Source organism: Rhinoderma darwinii, chromosome 1, assembly GCF_050947455.1.
Source record: "Rhinoderma darwinii isolate aRhiDar2 chromosome 1, aRhiDar2.hap1, whole genome shotgun sequence".
Lineage (NCBI taxonomy): Eukaryota > Metazoa > Chordata > Amphibia > Anura > Rhinodermatidae > Rhinoderma > Rhinoderma darwinii.
Genome location: NC_134687.1, coordinates 479,058,494 through 479,076,701, shown reverse-complemented (window position 1 = coordinate 479,076,701; position 18,208 = coordinate 479,058,494). Strand labels below are relative to the sequence as shown.

Genomic DNA, 18,208 nt, shown 5'->3' with positions numbered 1-18,208 from the left:
CCTGGTCGTTTCAGCAGGGTATCATCTTCTTGCCCCTGATAGAGAGCCCCTTAGGCCCCGCCTCTGGGCAGGTCCTAAAAGGCTTCCGTACTTGATAGACCAGGCGGCCATTGTTAGGCCTCCTGTTGCCATGGTAACCATCAGCATCCCCATGACAGCATCGCAGAAGTGTCGCTAGAAACCACCTAGATGCAGCGATCGCTTTTGATTGCTGCATCTGAGGGGTTAATCGGCTGAATCGGAGGCTAGCTCCGGTCCTGGCCGTTACAGCAGGGTGTCAGCTATAATATACATATTACTCCACTGACCTGGCTCCTCCTCCTGAAGTATTAATCTATTGACTACTAGTCTATTCCAATGTAGCAACTGTTGTTGTTGAGAGGCCAGAAAGTAGGAGTAAAAGTCAGGTAGCGCAAACCCACCTTTCTGCACTGCAAGGCATAATATAGCATATTTAATGTTGGAATGCTTGCCCCTCCATAGGAGGTCTTTTACAACAGCTTCCAAAATTTTATAGAAGTTTTTTGGGACCCAAATTCGTGCATTACCAAAAGTGTGGAGTAAAAGAGTCAGAATAAAAATTTTAAAGGGAACCTGTCACCAGCATTTCACCTATTAAACCATCAATACCTGGTAGTAGTGGGTGAAAAATAATTTGTATAGAACCTATAATTGTCACCTTAATCGGCTCTGTAGCTTTAGTATTCCGTTCTTTAGCGTTCCCACACCGTATGCTAATGAGCATAAGAGTCATATCTTTATTCGAAAAGAGTCAACTCTTCGTTTGAAAAGAGTCAAATCTTCGTTCCTCAAGTCATTCCGAGTTTACCCCGCCTCCTTACTTTTGATGCTCCTCGACTTCCCCCAGCACACAAAATCCTGCACTTGTGCATTGATGTCCTATTCTGGTGTGTGCGCACAAAGAGACCCCGCATTATGACGATAAAAAGCGCAAAATGTTTGCAGATAGTTATTTACAGTCGGAGGAGGAGTTTAGGAGAGGGGATAACGGTAATGAACTTTTGATAGCAGCGGCCAGTGAGGAATAAGTAAAGTTCAATAGGTGAAATGCTGGCGACCGGTTCCCTTTAACTAAGGCTATACGTGAGGAATATTGGGGCAGTATTCTATTCCAGACCTTGACCTTCTGATTCAGAATTCCATATAGTGGAAGAATATTCAACATTACATAGTCTGTCAATACATTTTAATAACAAATGAAGGCTTTGAACTCCAAGTGGTGGAGTCTATGCAATACTTGGCTACAAAATTGGGGTCAAAGGCCATCAATATTGACTTTTCCCAATTCATTTTTACTCCCGCTAAGTGCTCCAAAGTGTTCATAAAGGTCAATGACATTCCATGTCTAGAGTATTTCTAAGGAACAATAGCATGTCATCGGCGTAAAGAGAAATCTTCTCTTCCACCACTCCAACCAGAAGCCAGCTTATTTGAGCATCAGCTCTTATTTTTGAATCCAGAACTTCGGTAAGAATAATAAATAACAGTGGAGAAAGGAGCAATCCCTGGTGAGTACCCCAGAACAACTGGAAACAGGGAGAATATAATCCACCCATTCCTATTCTATCTCTAGGGCCAGAATACAGTAACAATCCATTTGATAAAGTTTTCTCCAACCCATGTAATTCTTGATGACTTTCCCTGATTTACTGAATTTGAGGAGAGGTATGGAGTTCCTTATCTGCATTCTTCCTTCATCTTTAGAGCTTCAAACTAGGCCCAGAGGGCATGACTAACCACCCCACCTCTTTTCTAAAATTTGAGGATCTTCTTGGTAATCCAGACCTTTCAAATGCTAACTAAGGTTAATGCCTTTCTACAGAACATGGGTCCAAAAGCATGACAAATCATTTGCAAAAGTGGTCAGACGACATTCCTCCCCATCTGCAGATTGAAAATTATGTGCCGAGATTTTCTAAATCAAATTTCTAAATTAGGTATATTATACTCCAGTTAAGTTTAAATGCATAGGGGTATCTATAATCTGGCATTTGTTGTAGGTGTCAGACTGATTTCGGGTCTCTTTATGATCATGTCCCAAATGTTACTTTTTTGGTCTGAAGTCCTTTACTTTCTTAATACCCATTTTAACTTCACCAAAATACAGGGGGAACATTGGTATATTTGATTGTGCGCTTCCTTAGCTTGTTTTATATGATTGTATGCTGGGATGTTCCTCCCTAATTATACTAGTTTCTCTGAAGTTATAAATAAAACTTAAAAAAAATAAAAATAAAGAAATACAATTTCAATTTTAATAAAACTATGAATACAAATATTTCCAACAGTTGCCATTCAGGTTGTTTATAATCTTCTGAAACCACAAAAACGGACACAATTAAGTATAAAACACAAATATTGACAATAAATGCACTCCATAAGTCTATGTTTACACTTGTGTCATGGCTTTCGCTTTTATAACTGAAGCCACGACGCAGTGCTAGATCCATCACACGTCTTATAAGTGTCTTTCCTTTCGATGGGAAAAACGGCACTGCATGTAGCGCTATTCCTCCCGTCCACAAGCAAATGTTAACAGAGTCTGAAGAAAAATAACCACAAAGAATTAAGTGCTTATCAGCTAATAATTTCACAGAATTCATAGTCGGTTAGGTGGTTGTATGGAGTGGACACAACCCTGTACCATAATAGTTAGGGACGGTCCTTTCTATCTTCAGTAAGATAGACCCACGTTTTGTAGCAGTCTGTGCCTGTTCCATTGAAATAATGGTGATTTTTTTTCTCCTCAATAAAGGGGGCTACTCAAGACAAAGGGCATTGCTATAACAAGAGCAGGTTACGGTCAATCTTCTAGTTGCTCTATAGAGAATTAGAAAATACAAATGAATAGCTTCAGCACCAAGGGACACATTACATTACTCCAGGGACTGCTTCCACGTATACACGGGAGTGCAGAGAGTGATTCGGAGGCAGGGAATCCGGCAGGGACTCTGCCCGTATTATTAGTACATAGCCCATCACTGTACAATTAGTTGTTTGTGCTCGTTGTAAAGGGAGAAGCAAATAAAACAAGGTTCAATCTTCACGCAGATAAGCTTCAGGAACTTCTTCAGAAGGACTGCCTCCATCAGGTGGACTGTTTTTGTCCTCTGTAATGGTCTTCATAATCTCCTCTGACTGAGAGGCAGCCAGCAGGGCTTCGGCTTTTAGAGCAAGCTCACGGGTCTCTTGCACTTGAATTTGCACCAACTGTATGTGATTTCTTACAGTTACAGAGGCATGGTCGGCACCTGCACATTAGAAAGAAAAACATCTGCCCAGTGAATATCAAAACACACAAGCCAAGGGGTACATATGCCGTTATCATTAAGTTAGCGGAATTATGCTATTTTCCCATCACTACGCAGCAGTAATGCAAGATAGGTGATTGTTTACAGGCATGTTTTATGTGGTTGTCAACCGTTATGTAAACCAAGCCTAAATGAACAATCCAGGCAAAATTTATACAGTGTGTGGCCGGAGAGACAGCGCATTGGCATAAGGATTCTCTCTTTGGCATAATGTGAATCCCTCTGTCATGCACTGCCCCCTTGTGGCCATGCACTAGGCACAACAGTGTATAAATTATGTCCTAAGAGTTTCTTAAAAAAAAAATGTTTTAGGATGTTCTTATGATCCATGATCCTATGTACAAGGTGCCTCAATATAGGAATCTACATTGGAGAAACAATACAAAAACTACAAACCAGGATGAATCTTCACAGACATACAATAAAACAGGAGGTGGATACACCCGCGGGAAAACTGGACCTGATCACAGTTTGGCAGATTTAAAGGTACTCATTCTGAAGGGTCATTTTAATAACAGAGAAAAATTTGGGAATTCAAGATGATGATAAAATTCCAGTCATTGACACAAGGCCTCAATCTAACACCTGGATTTATGAGCCACTACATGGACACACGTCACGTCCCCCATCAGACGGACTCCAGATGCCTTAACTCCTAAGTCATCACCCCTATAACCTCAGTTTTATTGCCCCGGCCTATCTTAATGATATATCACTTCATGTACTAATTGTCTTTGTGTAACATCTAAATGTTGTGCTTTTTTCTAAGTCATTCATTTGTAAACTGCCTGAAGAAGGGGCCTCTGTGCTCTGAAAGTTTGCATATAGAACTTTTATGGTCAGCCAATAAAGGTATCATACCTACTATACTTTTGTCTTTTTTGACACAAAAGTATTTAACATTTCATAGGGTTTTAGGAAAAACCTCAAAAAGACCATAAAATTTAAAAATAACAATTTATACAATGCAATGTGTTAAATCAGCAGACAAAACATGCTGATTTTGACATGTGTAAGGCTGATTCCACAAATTTTTTTTTATTGTGTGTGTGAAGTACATTTTTTTTTGCCCTAAACACAGAAATCGCCTTTAACTCATTGCTGTCGCAGCCATTTTAATTTTTTTTCATTTGTTTTTCCCTCCCCACCTTCCAAAAGCCATAACTTTTATTTTATTTTTTCAGTTGACATAGCTGTATGAGGGCTTATTTTTTGCGGTACTAGTTATAGATTTTAATGTCGCCATTTACTGTACCATATAATATATTGAAAAACTGAGGAAAAAAATCTTTGTTGGGTGAAATTAAAAAGAAAAGAGAAAAACCGCAATTCCTCCATTTTTTTGAGGTTTTGTTTTACTTTAGTCTGCGGGTCAATACAATCACAGCGATACCAAATTTATATCGTTTTTGTTATATTTGACTACATTTACAATAAAAATTTGTGTTGCTATGTACAGAGACCCATTACTTTATTTTTCCGCCAATTGAGGGGTGACAGGGCTTGTTTTTTTTACAGGGCAAGATGTAGTTTTTAGTGGTTCCATTTTGGGGTACATACAAATTTTTGATCACTTAATTCCATTTTTTTGGGGAGGTGCTAAAAAAAACCCCCACCAGAATCGCTGGTTCTTGGTGTTTTTTATTTTTGCAATAGTTCAAACATGGCGATATCAATGTTTATTTTTTTACATTACTTCAGAAGGAAAAAAAAATATGAAAAGGGTTTTCTTCTGTTTTATTTAACTTTTAAATTGTACTTATTTTTGGATATCCTCCTGCTCACAGCTGAGGTTTGTTACAATGCATCCATCTAGGAAGTCTGCTATACACTAAACACAGCAGCACCACAAATCAACTCCATCCAGGCTGATATCGCTTGCTTGTACTGATACATTGTAACAAACTGCAGCTCCATGATAAAACTAGATCAGGATCAGTTTTCATCTTCTGAAGGTATACAAGAATATGTCCATATACTAAGAACAAGCAGGAATCTTGAGAATGCTGAGGAGTTATTCATTATTTAATTAAAGCAGTATATCCCCTTCAATTAACTCAACAAATTATAACTGGTCAAAGGTTTAAGCGTACTACATGAAAAAAATGTGTACATGAAAAATAACACTATTTCTGACCATTATAATTTATTCTATCCTACATTAACAGTTCTCCCTTCTGAAGGCTCTAATTTGAATTCTCAGTTTTCCCTAATCTTGTGGGCGGAGCATTACTGCTAGTATGTCTTCTATACACACAGAGACGAGAACATCCTGCTCCCCAATCTCTTTGTAGCACATCTTCCGAAACAGCAGCAACATGGAGGACATTGCACAGCAGTAATGAACACTGTGAATGTGAATCCAGCACTGGAGTACCATAACTCTTACTAGAAGCTGCAGCAGGATCTGTGTGTCTCTCTTCCTCCCTCTCTCACTCACTCTGCTCCCTCCTCCCCCTCTCCATAGACTTCTACAGGCAGCTGTAACCTGATTTATAACTGAGCTTATAGTCCATCTTGTCTTGAGGAGAAAGAAAAATCTGTAAATTAAAAGTGGGTGAAAAGGGGGGGGGGGTAGTCTGATAAGTGGAGAAAGGCATTTTCCTCGAATAAGATATAGTTTCTGATATTCATTCAACCCCTCTAATGTGAGCGGAATACTCACCGGCCTGGTAAGCAGCTTCTGCTGCCATTTCTGAAAGACTCACAGCACGTGTCCAGGTGGCCTCATACCTCAGGTATTCTTCTTGTAACTTTTTAATCTACACATATAAGGAAACATTTTAAGAGGATAGCATCAGCACAACACTAGTCAGGTTACCATGTACTTCTACTCACCTAGTTACTAGGCATTTCACTAGCAGGGGACTTTGGTTATAAACACTTTAACACGCAACAGAACAATATTAAACTACAGGCTGCAAGATTCAGGATATCAGTTATTGTTGAATCCCACTTACAAAGTTTGTATTTCACGCAGAAACTGAATATGAACGAGTTGCTGGAAAACTTTAAAAAAGCCAAATTACTTCCCACTGTCTTCAAGATCTGTGTATTTCAATCACTTCACAGTCAAGGTTATTCAGTACTTTGGCAATCATTACAGGGGTTCTAGTGCCTCCAAGAAAAATGTGTACAGAAAATATGTAGCCAAAATCTGACCAACTCCAGACAAACGTACCTGCACACGTGCCCCAATGAGAACCTGCCAAATTGCACTTTCTTCACTTGAGTTCATCTTATCCAGAAGGGCTGTATATTTCTTCTGTAGGGATAGAAGTGTGTACACGGCCTGCGTACAAGAGAAAACATTTTATTTAACAGGCAATTCATCTGCTGCAGGAAATGTTAAATTCTGAAATCGGTAAAACAAAAATTCTGCCCCCATTTCCTTCCCTTCTGATATGTGATTTAGGCATCATACGCTGATCCCAATCAAACTCGTAGAAACTTGACAATCTCTGTAGAGTGCTGCGGAATATGCAGGCGCTATATAAGAAACAGGAAACAAAATAATTTAAATCCAAAGTCACAGCTGGTCGCCATGAGCTGCCGTTGCTGCGGAATCAGCAGGACAATGAAAAAAATAATAGTCATTCTTATGGGGTGCATTGCAATTTTTTTCCACAACAGCACAGCGGAACTTTGTACTTCTTCAAACACCAGGTAAGAGAAGGAGTCACATGAGCAATGTTGAGTAAGTCGAGTGTTTGTACTATGTTTATCTGACTGGCTTTGCTGGCCTATTTGTGCAGTTGACCACCTTTGCCCCATTCTGGTCACTGACCATTACATCTATATGAGTGAAAACATTTCTGGGCTCATGGCTTGTTTTTGGAATATAGACTACATGCCTTTAATAAAAGGTTATTTTCATTAATAGGAATTATGTGAATAGAACAATTGAATACCTTCTGTTAGTAGTGTGAAAAATAGGGTTAGTTGCCTTATAGGCAAATTGTGTTTTGTTAACCACTTTTGGCCCACTCTGGTCACATTGTGCAAGATTACACATGGCTGCTTTCTTCCAGAAACACACCTGTACATGGGTTCTGGTATTGCAGCTTGACCCCATTAAAGTGAATTGGGCTGAGCTGCAATACCACACACAACCTGTGCCAATGTTTTTGGGAGACAGAAGCCATGTTTTTAACGTAAACAACTTTGCCTCTCCTAGATCGGTCCAAACACATGTATAATTATACCAGCGCAAGATAGGCTTTTATCCTTAGCCAGTTAGGCAGAAGCAGCTAGAGATGAACAAAAAGGTTATTTTTAATGTTAATGAAGCCTCTCACCATATTCAAGATCACCTGTAAGTGTAAAACCAGTTGTTTCTATTCAACAAAGTGAGCAGAGGCTAAAAACCTGTCCTAGTCATGTCCAAATAAAAATAGTGCTCTGCATCGGTTTGATTTGGACACGGACAGGCCAGAGTTTACATCACCAGTCAGCACGCAGAGAACTTGAAAATGGCGAGGAATTGAAACAAAAAGGGTTACATTTATTAATGCTATTATGCCATTTTTCTGATGTAATTGCTTTAACTGGTTGCCGACACAGGACGAGTATGCTCGTCCTGAGCGGCGAGCACTTCGCGCATTAGGACGAGCATACTCGTCCTGTGTGAAAGCCGTCCCTGCGCGCGCGATCGAGAGCGGGGCAACGGCTGTAATACACAGCCACGGCCCCGCTCTGACAGCGGAGAGAAGAGAAACATCTTCTTTCCGCTGTTAACCCTTTGAACGCCGCGATGACAGCTGATCGCGGCGTTCAAGGAGAGGGGACTGCACATTGATCGCGTCACAGAAAATAACTGTGACACGATCAAAGCCCACAACTCGTATGGCCAGACAGCCCAGGGTCCAGTGAAGGACCCCAGGGCTGTCTGAACATATTTCCTGTTGTTAGGGCATACTGAGGTGTGCCCTAACAACTGCCTGTGTACAATCAGTAACAGGCTAATGTACTAGAATATAGATCTATGCCAGTACATTACAGTTACAAAATCAAAATGATAAATCCCTTTATGGGATTAAAAAAAAAAAGTTAAATGAATGTAAAAAAAAAAATAATGGTAAATAAAATACACAGAAATACACATTTTTTATAATAAATCAACTTTTTAAAATATAAGTCCCAAAACATGAAATAATATAGACATATTTGGTATCGCCACGACCGTAACAACCTGTACTACAAATGTATACCATTATTTATTATGATCGGTGTATGGTGTAAAAAAAATAATATTAAAACTGCTGCACAACTGCTTTTTTTCTGCATTTTAATCTAATTAAAAATTTATAGAAATTAAACGATAATGTATTTGTACCAAAAAAATGGTACGTACATAAAGTACAACTCGTCCCGCAAAAAACAAAGTCTCATACAACTACGTCGTACAAAAAATAAAAGCGTTATGAGCGTCGGGATGCAAAGAGGGAAATGTAAAAAAAATTGCTCTGTCCTCAAGGCTAAAATTGGCCGTGTCCTTAAGGGGTTAAAGGCCATGTACATATTAAAAAAAAAAACATTTTCAAATAAAACAGTATATTGGCATGTTTGGTGCAACATTGTAATTACTTTTTATGAAAAATCATTTTTACTTTTTTTTTTTACAGATAAAGCTGCTTTGTATCCTGTATACAGAGCAACTGTATCTAGAGCTGAAACTGTCAGGTCCGCGGCACTGACTGGTTCAGTGACAGTTGGTCCTGCGTTTCTGACACGCAGGATCCACCTGGTTATCGATCACATCGAAGTTTTATATATATGATACAGTAAAAGATGGTCAAATAAAGTAAGAAAGTGAAAAATTCGAGAAAAGAAAGAACATAGAATTGGCAGAGGTCCCTTCATTTGCAGATTTCTTACCTTTGTGTATTCGGTGAGGGATTCAAGAAGAGCATATGTAGTTTGTGACAGGAGGGTCTGTGTACTGTCTGATACCAGAGAAGCCGCCCTTCTTATCAGGGACTCGTTTGACAGTGCAGGGTCTGATCTCTTCAGGTATACATGTGGAGGAAAAGCAGAATGACATTATAAATCATACAATAGTTGGAAACTCCAATTAAAGGTGGTGCCATATAGAAGATAGAATCTTTTCAGTCACGCTACTTCTTTATATAAGAGTACATTTTTTTAGATAAATATTGGATTGCGACCTATTCCCTAGTTTCTATTAAATGTCAGGCACACAAGATTTCAACTTGTTGAGTCTATCTATGGATTACAAGTGCACTCATTTATATAGATGACGAGTTGTTGGCGACAAACACTACATTTTTCATTAAGTAGAATAAAAAAGGTAAAAAAATCATGTTTCAGCATGAAGATTCAACATGTAACACTTTATTAACCAGTTCAGGACCAGTCACTGTTTAGCCATTTTCAGCATGCGTTAAGATGGCTAGAACATTTTTGTTAAGCTAGCGTCGTGATTTTTGCGTCGTTTTTTCCGTGATCAATGCAGGTTACTTTTCTTATTGTTTTAATATGCTTTTTTCTTTTTAGCACATTTTTGGGGTAATAATATAGCGTTACCCTGAAATAGACACTTTATATGTGATAGTCATCGACTACTGTAAATTTTGATATATTACATGTCTTTGTTAGGGTAATTGGGTCAGGCTTGGTGTTTCGACATTAATTGGCAGGGGGAGCGTTTTATTTGGGGCGTATTTTAGAAGTGTAATGTTATACATTGTGGTGAAAACTGCTTCTGTCTTCTCTCCAGGGTCCCTGGGAGTCCGACTCAGCCCAATTGCTCAGGCAGCAAGCTTAAACCCTGTATATATACATATATATAAGTCCTAAGGGAGCACTGCATGGCTCAGGTATTCTCTCTTCGGTGCTCTGTAGGCATCATGGTACCCCCCCCCCCCCCATATGCCTTGCACTAGGCATAACAGGATCAGTTTTAGCTGTAGAGCTACTTTAAGACTAGGAATACATTATGATCTTTGGTTACAATGTTGAGCTCAGAAATTGTACTTCAACATCACAATTCACAATATCTAGCGTCACATTAAAATTACTGAGACATCAAGAGGAAAACCGAAGAAAATTCACACGAGTTGGAAATTTCTGCAACATGCATTTTATGTGCCCCATCTAGCGGATGACCGAAATCACATTCAACTGGGATTTTTAAGGGAATCTGTGACAGAGACGCACTACTTTACATAAGGGCATCTTTTAGATGTCAGCGGGCTGTGTGCTAGTGCTACAGCCTTCTCTGCCGATTGTTAGACAGGGATACATGGCCAAATCCAAAACTCATTGTTTACTATATAGCATTTGCAGGCTTGACTTAAAGGGGTATTCTGGGTTTCAGCAAATCAATTATATTTTTTGTATAATTAAAATTATTCGATATACCTTCTGTATCAGTTTTTCAGATTAAGGCCCCATGCACACGACCATGTTCGGTCTGAGATATACAGTCCGCATGTCGGCCACATGTCCCGGACAGAAAACATGATTACAGTACGGGACAGTAGTTCCGCAGTGACACCTAGCGTCATAGATAAGTAAGATGCTAGGAGCTCGGCTCCCTGCACTGTGTTCGGTCCGGGACATGCGGACTGTATATCACGGACCGAACACGGTTGTGTGCATGGGGCCTATGTTGTCATCTCGCTGTCATTTGACAACTTTCATTGTTGACTTCCAGTGGATAATCTGTCCTGGTCATGTGATGGACACACAAGTGCACATTACCAGACAGAACTCCGATAGCTGTACTGTAATTGTAAAGAGCCCCGCACCTGTTTGTCACATGACCAGGATAGATGGTTATACGCGTGAAGTAAAACGAGTAGAGATCTTGAAAATCGTGCGGAATTAATGCAGAAAGTATATTAGAAATGTGTTTAACTTTCATTCTACAAAGAAAAACACTAATTTCCTGAAACCGAAATACCCCCTTATGCCCTTCCCTCCGCAGTTATTTTTCATTTTTGCTTTTTCCTCCCACCCTCCAGAAGCTATAACTTTTTTTTTCTTGTCTATATAGCTGTATGAGGGCTTGTTTTTGCAAGACAAGTTGTAGTTTTTCACGGAACCATATATTGTACTATATAATGTACTGGGAAACTGGGAAAAAAAAATCTTCATTTAAGGGGTTAAACTAGCAGAATCCCACTTGTTGCTCTGAAGTGTCGGCTGTAACATACAGCCAACACACTCATCTTATGGAACGGGCTCAGCCGGTGAGCCTGCTCCATACTGCCCATGCCCCCCCCAGATATACACAGCGGAGGTCAGGAAGGCGCGGCTGTGAAATACCTTGTTAAGGGGTATTCTGGTTACACGCTCATGCGCACTGCGCTCCATTCATTCTCTATGGGAGCGCCGGAGATAGCAGAGTGCAGTGTTCGGCTTTTTCTGGCACTGCTATAGAGAATGAATAGGGGGTAACTTCTTGTAACTTGCAAAATCGTGCGGCCGTAAAGAGTATTAAATCATGGCCGCACTATTTTGCCAATAAAGGGACGGTTTACCCGCATTAACGTGCGGCCACTAACAGGCTATTTGACAGCCGCAGCGAACATGGTGCCGGCGCGGTTGTTGGCCGCGTTGCGACTGTCATGGCCGCTCCATGTGGCCTTACCCTTAGGGAGTCTATTTTCAAGTCCATTAAAAAATAGAAAAGGAAAAACACATTATGAGAGGTGATAAAGGATTAACTCCTTAACGCCGAAGCCAGTTTTTACCTACCTGACAGAGCCTCATTTTTCAAATCTGACTTGTCAGTTTACGTGGTAATAACTTTGGAATGCTTTTACTTATCCAAGCGATTCTGAGATTGTAAATTTTGGTCGATACAGTGCGTTTGTGAAAAACACCAAAATTGATCAAAAATTTTGAAAAAATATTTTTCTACATTTGAATTTATCTGCTTGCAAGACATAAGAAATGTTTATTAACTATTTTCTATGTCTACATTTAGATCAGGGCTACACCTAGATCTTTTGTAGCGCTATGGATTGATTTTAACTATTGAACTACAGCTGCAGTCCAAATGAATACATTGAGTTGCATACAATCTTGTGGAGTTAAAATCAATCAGTAGCGAGGTATAAAGTCTAGGTGTAGCACTGGCCTTGTGTCAATCAGTAGCGAGGCATAAAGTCTAGGTGTAGCACTGGCCTTATGTCAATCAGTAGCGAGGCATAAAGTCTAGGTGTAGCACTGGCCTTATGTCAATCAGTAGCGAGGCATAAAGTCTAGTGTAGCACTGGCCTTGTGTCAATCAGTAGCGAGGCATAAAGTCTAGGTGTAGCACTGGCCTTATGTCAATCAGTAGCGAGGCATAAAGTCTAGGTGTAGCACTGGCCTTATGTCAATCAGTAGCGAGGCATAAAGTCTAGGTGTAGCACTGGCCTTATGTCAATCAGTAGCGAGGCATAAAGTCTAGGTGTAGCACTGGCCTTATGTCAATCAGTAGCGAGGCATAAAGTCTAGGTGTAGCACTGGCCTTATGTCAATCAGTAGCGAGGAATAAAGTCTAGGTGTAGCACTGGCCTTATGTCAATCAGTAGCGAGGCATAAAGTCTAGGTGTAGCACTGGCCTTGTGTCAATCAGTAGCGAGGCATAAAGTCTAGGTGTAGCACTGGCCTTATGTCAATCAGTAGCGAGGCATAAAGTCTAGGTGTAGCACTGGCCTTATGTCAATCAGTAGCGAGGCATAAAGTCTAGGTGTAGCACTGGCCTTATGTTGACTTATGTTTTCAAGAGAATTTCCAAAACCTGTTTTTTTTTTTTTTTAGGGACCAGTTCAGTTCTGAAGTAGCTTTAAGGGGGTCTATATAAAAGAAACCCCCATAAATTACGTATTTTAAAAACTGCACCGCTCAAAGTATTCAAAACTGCATTTATTAATTTTGTTAACCCTTTAGGTGTTCCACAAATTAAAGCAAAGTGGAGGTGAAATGTAAAAAGTTTACTTTTTTTTGCAGATATGCTAATTGAATCCATTTTTTGGTAACACAGCAAGTGTTAACAGAGAAACAACTCAATATTTCATACCCAGATTCTGCAGTATTTAGAAATATCCCATACGTGGCCCAAGTTGTGCTACTAAACTGAAACAGGCCTCAGAATTGAAGGAACACCTAGTGGATTTTGGGGCCTATTTTTTATTAGGATGTTTTCTGTTTGCAGAGGCCTTGAGGTGCTAAAACATAGAACACCCCCAAAAAGATACCATTTTGGAAACTACACCACCTCAAGGAACTTATCTAGGGGTGCAGTGAGTATTTTGACCGCACATCCATTTCACAAATTTTAGTAGCATTGGGCAGAAAAAATAAAAATTATATTTTTTTCCAATATTATGTCGTTTTAGCTAGCCATTTTTCATTTTCACAAGGAATAAGAGAAAAACCACCCCACAACTTATTACACAATTTCTCCCGAGTATGACAATACCCCATATGTGGTCATAAACGGCTGTTTGGGCATTCAGTGGGCTCAGAAGGGAAGGAGCGCCATTTGGCTTTTGGAGTGCAGATATTAATGGATTGGCCACACAATTTGTTATGCTATTTCTCCCAAGTACAGCAAAACCACATGTGGCCGTAACTGTCTGTTTCGGCACACAGCAGGGCTTTGTGCCTAAATAGATGTGTGGCTCAAAAGGGAAGGAGGGCAGATATTGCTGAATTGTTGTTTGGGCACCATGTTGCATTGTCCTGAAGTACCAGTAAAGTCGAACCCCTGAGAAGTGAACTTATTTTGGAAACTTCACCCCCTCAAGGCATTTATCAAGGAGTGTATTAAGCATTTTGACCCCTTCCCCCAGGTACGGCAATGCCATATATGTGGACGTAAAATGCCGTTTGGGCTCATGAGGGAGGGAGAACCATTTGGATTTTGGAGCACGTAATTTATTTTTGTTTTGAACTGGTCTTTCAATTTATAATGTGGGGTCATATGTAAGCTGGGCAGAGTACATCAGGGAATAATAAGGTGGTATAATAATGGGATAAATAAAAAAATCATCCATAGATAAGACTTTTTGATCACTTTTTATTCTATTTTTTGGAAGTCAATGTGCCCAAAACACAGAAATCCTGGCATAGTTTATTATTCTTTTACGGCATTTACAGATTTATATACTTTTTTTAATGTCTTTTACACTACAAAAACAAACTTGTTTTTGGATTGCCATATTATGCGAGACCAAATTTTTGTAATAATTTTTCTGTCGATGGATCTGTGTGAGATTTGTTTTTTGCGGGGAAATCTAGTTTTTATTGGTATAATTTTGGGGTACATGATTTTTTTATCACTTTATTCCATTTTTTTGGGTAAGCAAAGTGACCCTAAAAAACAGAAATTCTGGCAGTGTCTATTTTTTTTACGGCACCAATGTGCAAGATAAATAACGTGAAATTTTTATAGTACGGGTCGTTACAGACGCGGCGGTACCATTTATGTATATATTTTTTTACATTTTTAAGCCTAATAGGCTTCCATAGGTGGCAGACCTAGAGGACAAGGTTAGGCCTCCAATTGCCATAGCAATAATCAGCACAATTGGGTCAATTGACTACAAACCACTTAGATGCCGTGACCGCTATGGACTGTGGCATCAAAGGGGTTAAACAGCCAGGATTGGAGCTAGCAGAGTGTTAGATATAACATACAGCTGACACAGGATGGTCTCTGCTTCTGAGCCCGCACTATCACTGTGCCGTAATGTACGGCAACTTGTGAGAAGTAGTCCCCCGAAGCGCTGTAACTGTACAGCAGATGTTATAAAGGGGTTTAAAAAAAAAAAAAGCCCATTTGTGTAATCAATTTTCGGAATGTATCAATTCACCAGTGTCCTACTTTGTTTAATGTATTTGTTAGTGATATTGTTTATGGCCTACAAGGGGAATGTCTATTCACTGTCTAAACACTTCAGTATTGTTAATGTGTAAGTATAAGACAGCACATAAGGATCTAGCAGGATCCCTATGCACTGTGTAAATGAATGGAGGAGTGCATGATGCTGATTGGTCAGCGTCATACACTCCCCTGTACAACGCCCACTTGGTCTAAAGTGAAAATACGCCCACTTGGGCATTAAGCAACTCATTAGCATAAATATAAAAACGCTAATAAAGTGGTAAAAATAGATAGCTGTCACCTACATTATAGCGCCGATCTTATGTAGGAGATAGGGCACTTATAATGTGGTGACAGAGCCTCTTTAATGAAGGTTTCTACATTATAGCTAAAAGTAGGAGTTAATCCCAAAGGGAGAAGAAACATTGAAACCTCTATACTTCTTTTAAAGAGGCTCTGTCACCAGATTCTCAAACCCCTATCTCCTATTGCATGTGATCGGCGCTGCAATGTAGATTACAGTAACGTTTTGTTTTTTTGAAAAACGTTCATTTTTGGCCAAGTTATGAGCTATTTTATATATATATATATATATATATATATATATATATATATGCAAATGAGTTTTGAAATGGACAACTGGGCGTGTTTTTTTTCGTATGTCCAACTGGGCGTGTATTGTGTTTTTAACTGGGCGTGTTTACTTGTTTTACTAACTGGGCGTTGTGAATAGAAGTGTATGATGCTGACGAATCAGTGACCAATCAGCGTCATGCACTCCTCTCCATTCATTTACACAGCACATAGTGTTCTTACTAGAATGATGTGCAGCCACATACACAAGTGTCCTGATAATGAATACACATGACCTCCAGCCTGGACGTCATGTGTATTCAGAATCCTGACACTTCTGAATCTTTTCTGTGAGATTTTCAGCAAGGGAAATGAAATCTCACTTACCTCATAATCTCGCGAGATTACGCGTGGCTTGCTGTAATCTCACAGAAAAGATTTAGAAGTGTCAGGATTCTGAATACACATGACGTCCAGGCTGAAGGTCATGTGTATTCATTATCAGGACACTTGTGTATGTGGCAGCACATCGTTCTAGTAAGAACACTATGTGCTGCGTAAATGAATGGAGAGGAGTGCATGATGCTGATTGGTCACTGATTCGTCAGCATCATACACTTCTATTCACAACGCCCAGTTAGTAAAACAAGCCCAGTTAAAAACACAATACACGCCCAGTTGGACATACGAAAAAAAACACGCCCAGTTGTCCATTTCAAAGCTCATTTGCATATATATATAAAATAGCTCATAACTTGGCCGAAAATGAACGTTTTAAAAAAACAAAACAAAAACGTTACAGTTCTCTACATTGCAGCCCCGATCACATGCAATAGGAGATAGGGATTTGAGAATCTGGTGACAGAGCTTCTTTAAATGCTATGTAAACCTTTGAAGGGCATTTTTTTTTATAAAAATGTCAGTGATTGGCACAACTTTATTTAAAAAAAACAAAACATCAAAACATGTGAAGTTGGCCCTTTGCTGGAAAGGGAGCGTCATAGGCAAATTAGAAACTGCAGCACGGATGCCATCAGGTTGTATAATACGTTTTACTCCTAGGAAGAAAATCCTTGGTCGATTTTGTGCGTAAATAAAAAGATGAACCACAATTACTTTACCTGTCCCACAGGAATAGCACAGAGACTGGCCCCTAATCCGACTGACAGCACTTGACGCCATGAACCTTTAAAGAAGCACAAGGCGTGTCTTTTGTAGAAAATTGGGCTGGACTGTCTGTAAGGAAAGACAGAAAGATATAAACACCAGAGACTGAGGCCAGGCCAGAAGAACATTACCCATATGATTGTATGATATGATAGTGATGTCTGAAGCTTCTGCCCAATAGTCCAGATTATTAGGCAGAGTTCACACGTCGCAAATTTTCATTGCGATTCTACCCCTTGCCATATAAAAGGCTGAGATCTGCAACTTGTGACCTCAACCTCAGTAGAAAACTTTTACCAGTGGCTAGTGAAACTACAATTCCCAGCATGCCCCAGCTACAGCAGACTGTCAGTGAATGATGGGAGCCGAAGTTTCACATTAGTACAAAGTCCTAGAGCATGTAATAAATGAGCAGACACCGCCGATCAACGCAGAAGGAAACGCGCCCCACAACTAAAACAACAAGCAGCTTCTCGGTGACAGACACAGTAACGGCTTTGTTACAGCAGCACGACCGTAGAATGACCGGCGGCACAATAACGGGCGCTCAGTTCTTCCACAAAGTAATGACCACTAACTACACTATGGTGTAACGTGTACATACAGAAGATGCCGGTAACCAGCTCTGTGTACCTGAAGACATGGGAGAAACTCCACAAGACTCGTCTACTGAAAGACGCCATCTTACCGGAGGCAACAGGAAGTATGAGCCTCCTTACGTACAGGAACTTGTAACGTCGGCTGGGACCGGAAGTACAGCGCGTAGAACCGGAAGTAGACTTTATTGCGTAACCTTCCTTTTTGGTTCGTTACTTAACTAATATCCCGGGTGATGCCAAGCTGGGCATGATGCTACTTTTGCACGGCTAGGTTCTTACTTTTCTTTCCATACGGGTGGAGCTAGATGATAACTGGGAGTGTGGGCACAACCGTAGCAATGTACTGAGCCGCACAATGTGTGCCAGAACTGCTGCAGGAGAACCCTAAAGGCCGGCACACAAAACAGAAATGCTGCAGTAGGGCTACATGACGACCAGGGCAGATCTTAGGGGTGGGTGATATTTGCAGTTGCTCGGGACTCTTGGATATTCTGCAAGATATGTACCGCGGTTGTGCAGGTTCTCCTGAGGGTATGTGCACACGACCTATTTTCAGACGTAATTCAGGCGTTTTACGCCTGGAAAGACGGCTCCAATACGTCGGCAAACATCTGCCCATTGCTTTCAATGGGTTTTACGATGTTCTGTGCAGACGAGCTGTCATTTTACGCGTCATTGTCAAAAGACGGCGC

The 18,208-nt window shown here is 40.2% G+C and overlaps 1 protein-coding gene across 1 annotated transcript; it reads right to left on the bottom strand.

The window, feature by feature from the left end:
- Positions 1-2,262: 2,262 nt before the first annotated feature.
- Positions 2,263-17,647, bottom strand: DIABLO (diablo IAP-binding mitochondrial protein). The gene is made up of 6 exons (XM_075834217.1): positions 17,551-17,647; positions 16,872-16,986; positions 9,210-9,338; positions 6,514-6,624; positions 5,998-6,094; positions 2,263-3,272 (listed from the first exon to the last, which is right to left on the bottom strand). Exons 1-6 carry the CDS (start codon positions 17,598-17,600, stop codon positions 3,058-3,060), a joined length of 717 nt encoding a protein of 238 aa, XP_075690332.1. The 5' UTR covers positions 17,601-17,647; the 3' UTR covers positions 2,263-3,057.
- Between the last annotated feature and the right edge of the window lie 561 nt (positions 17,648-18,208).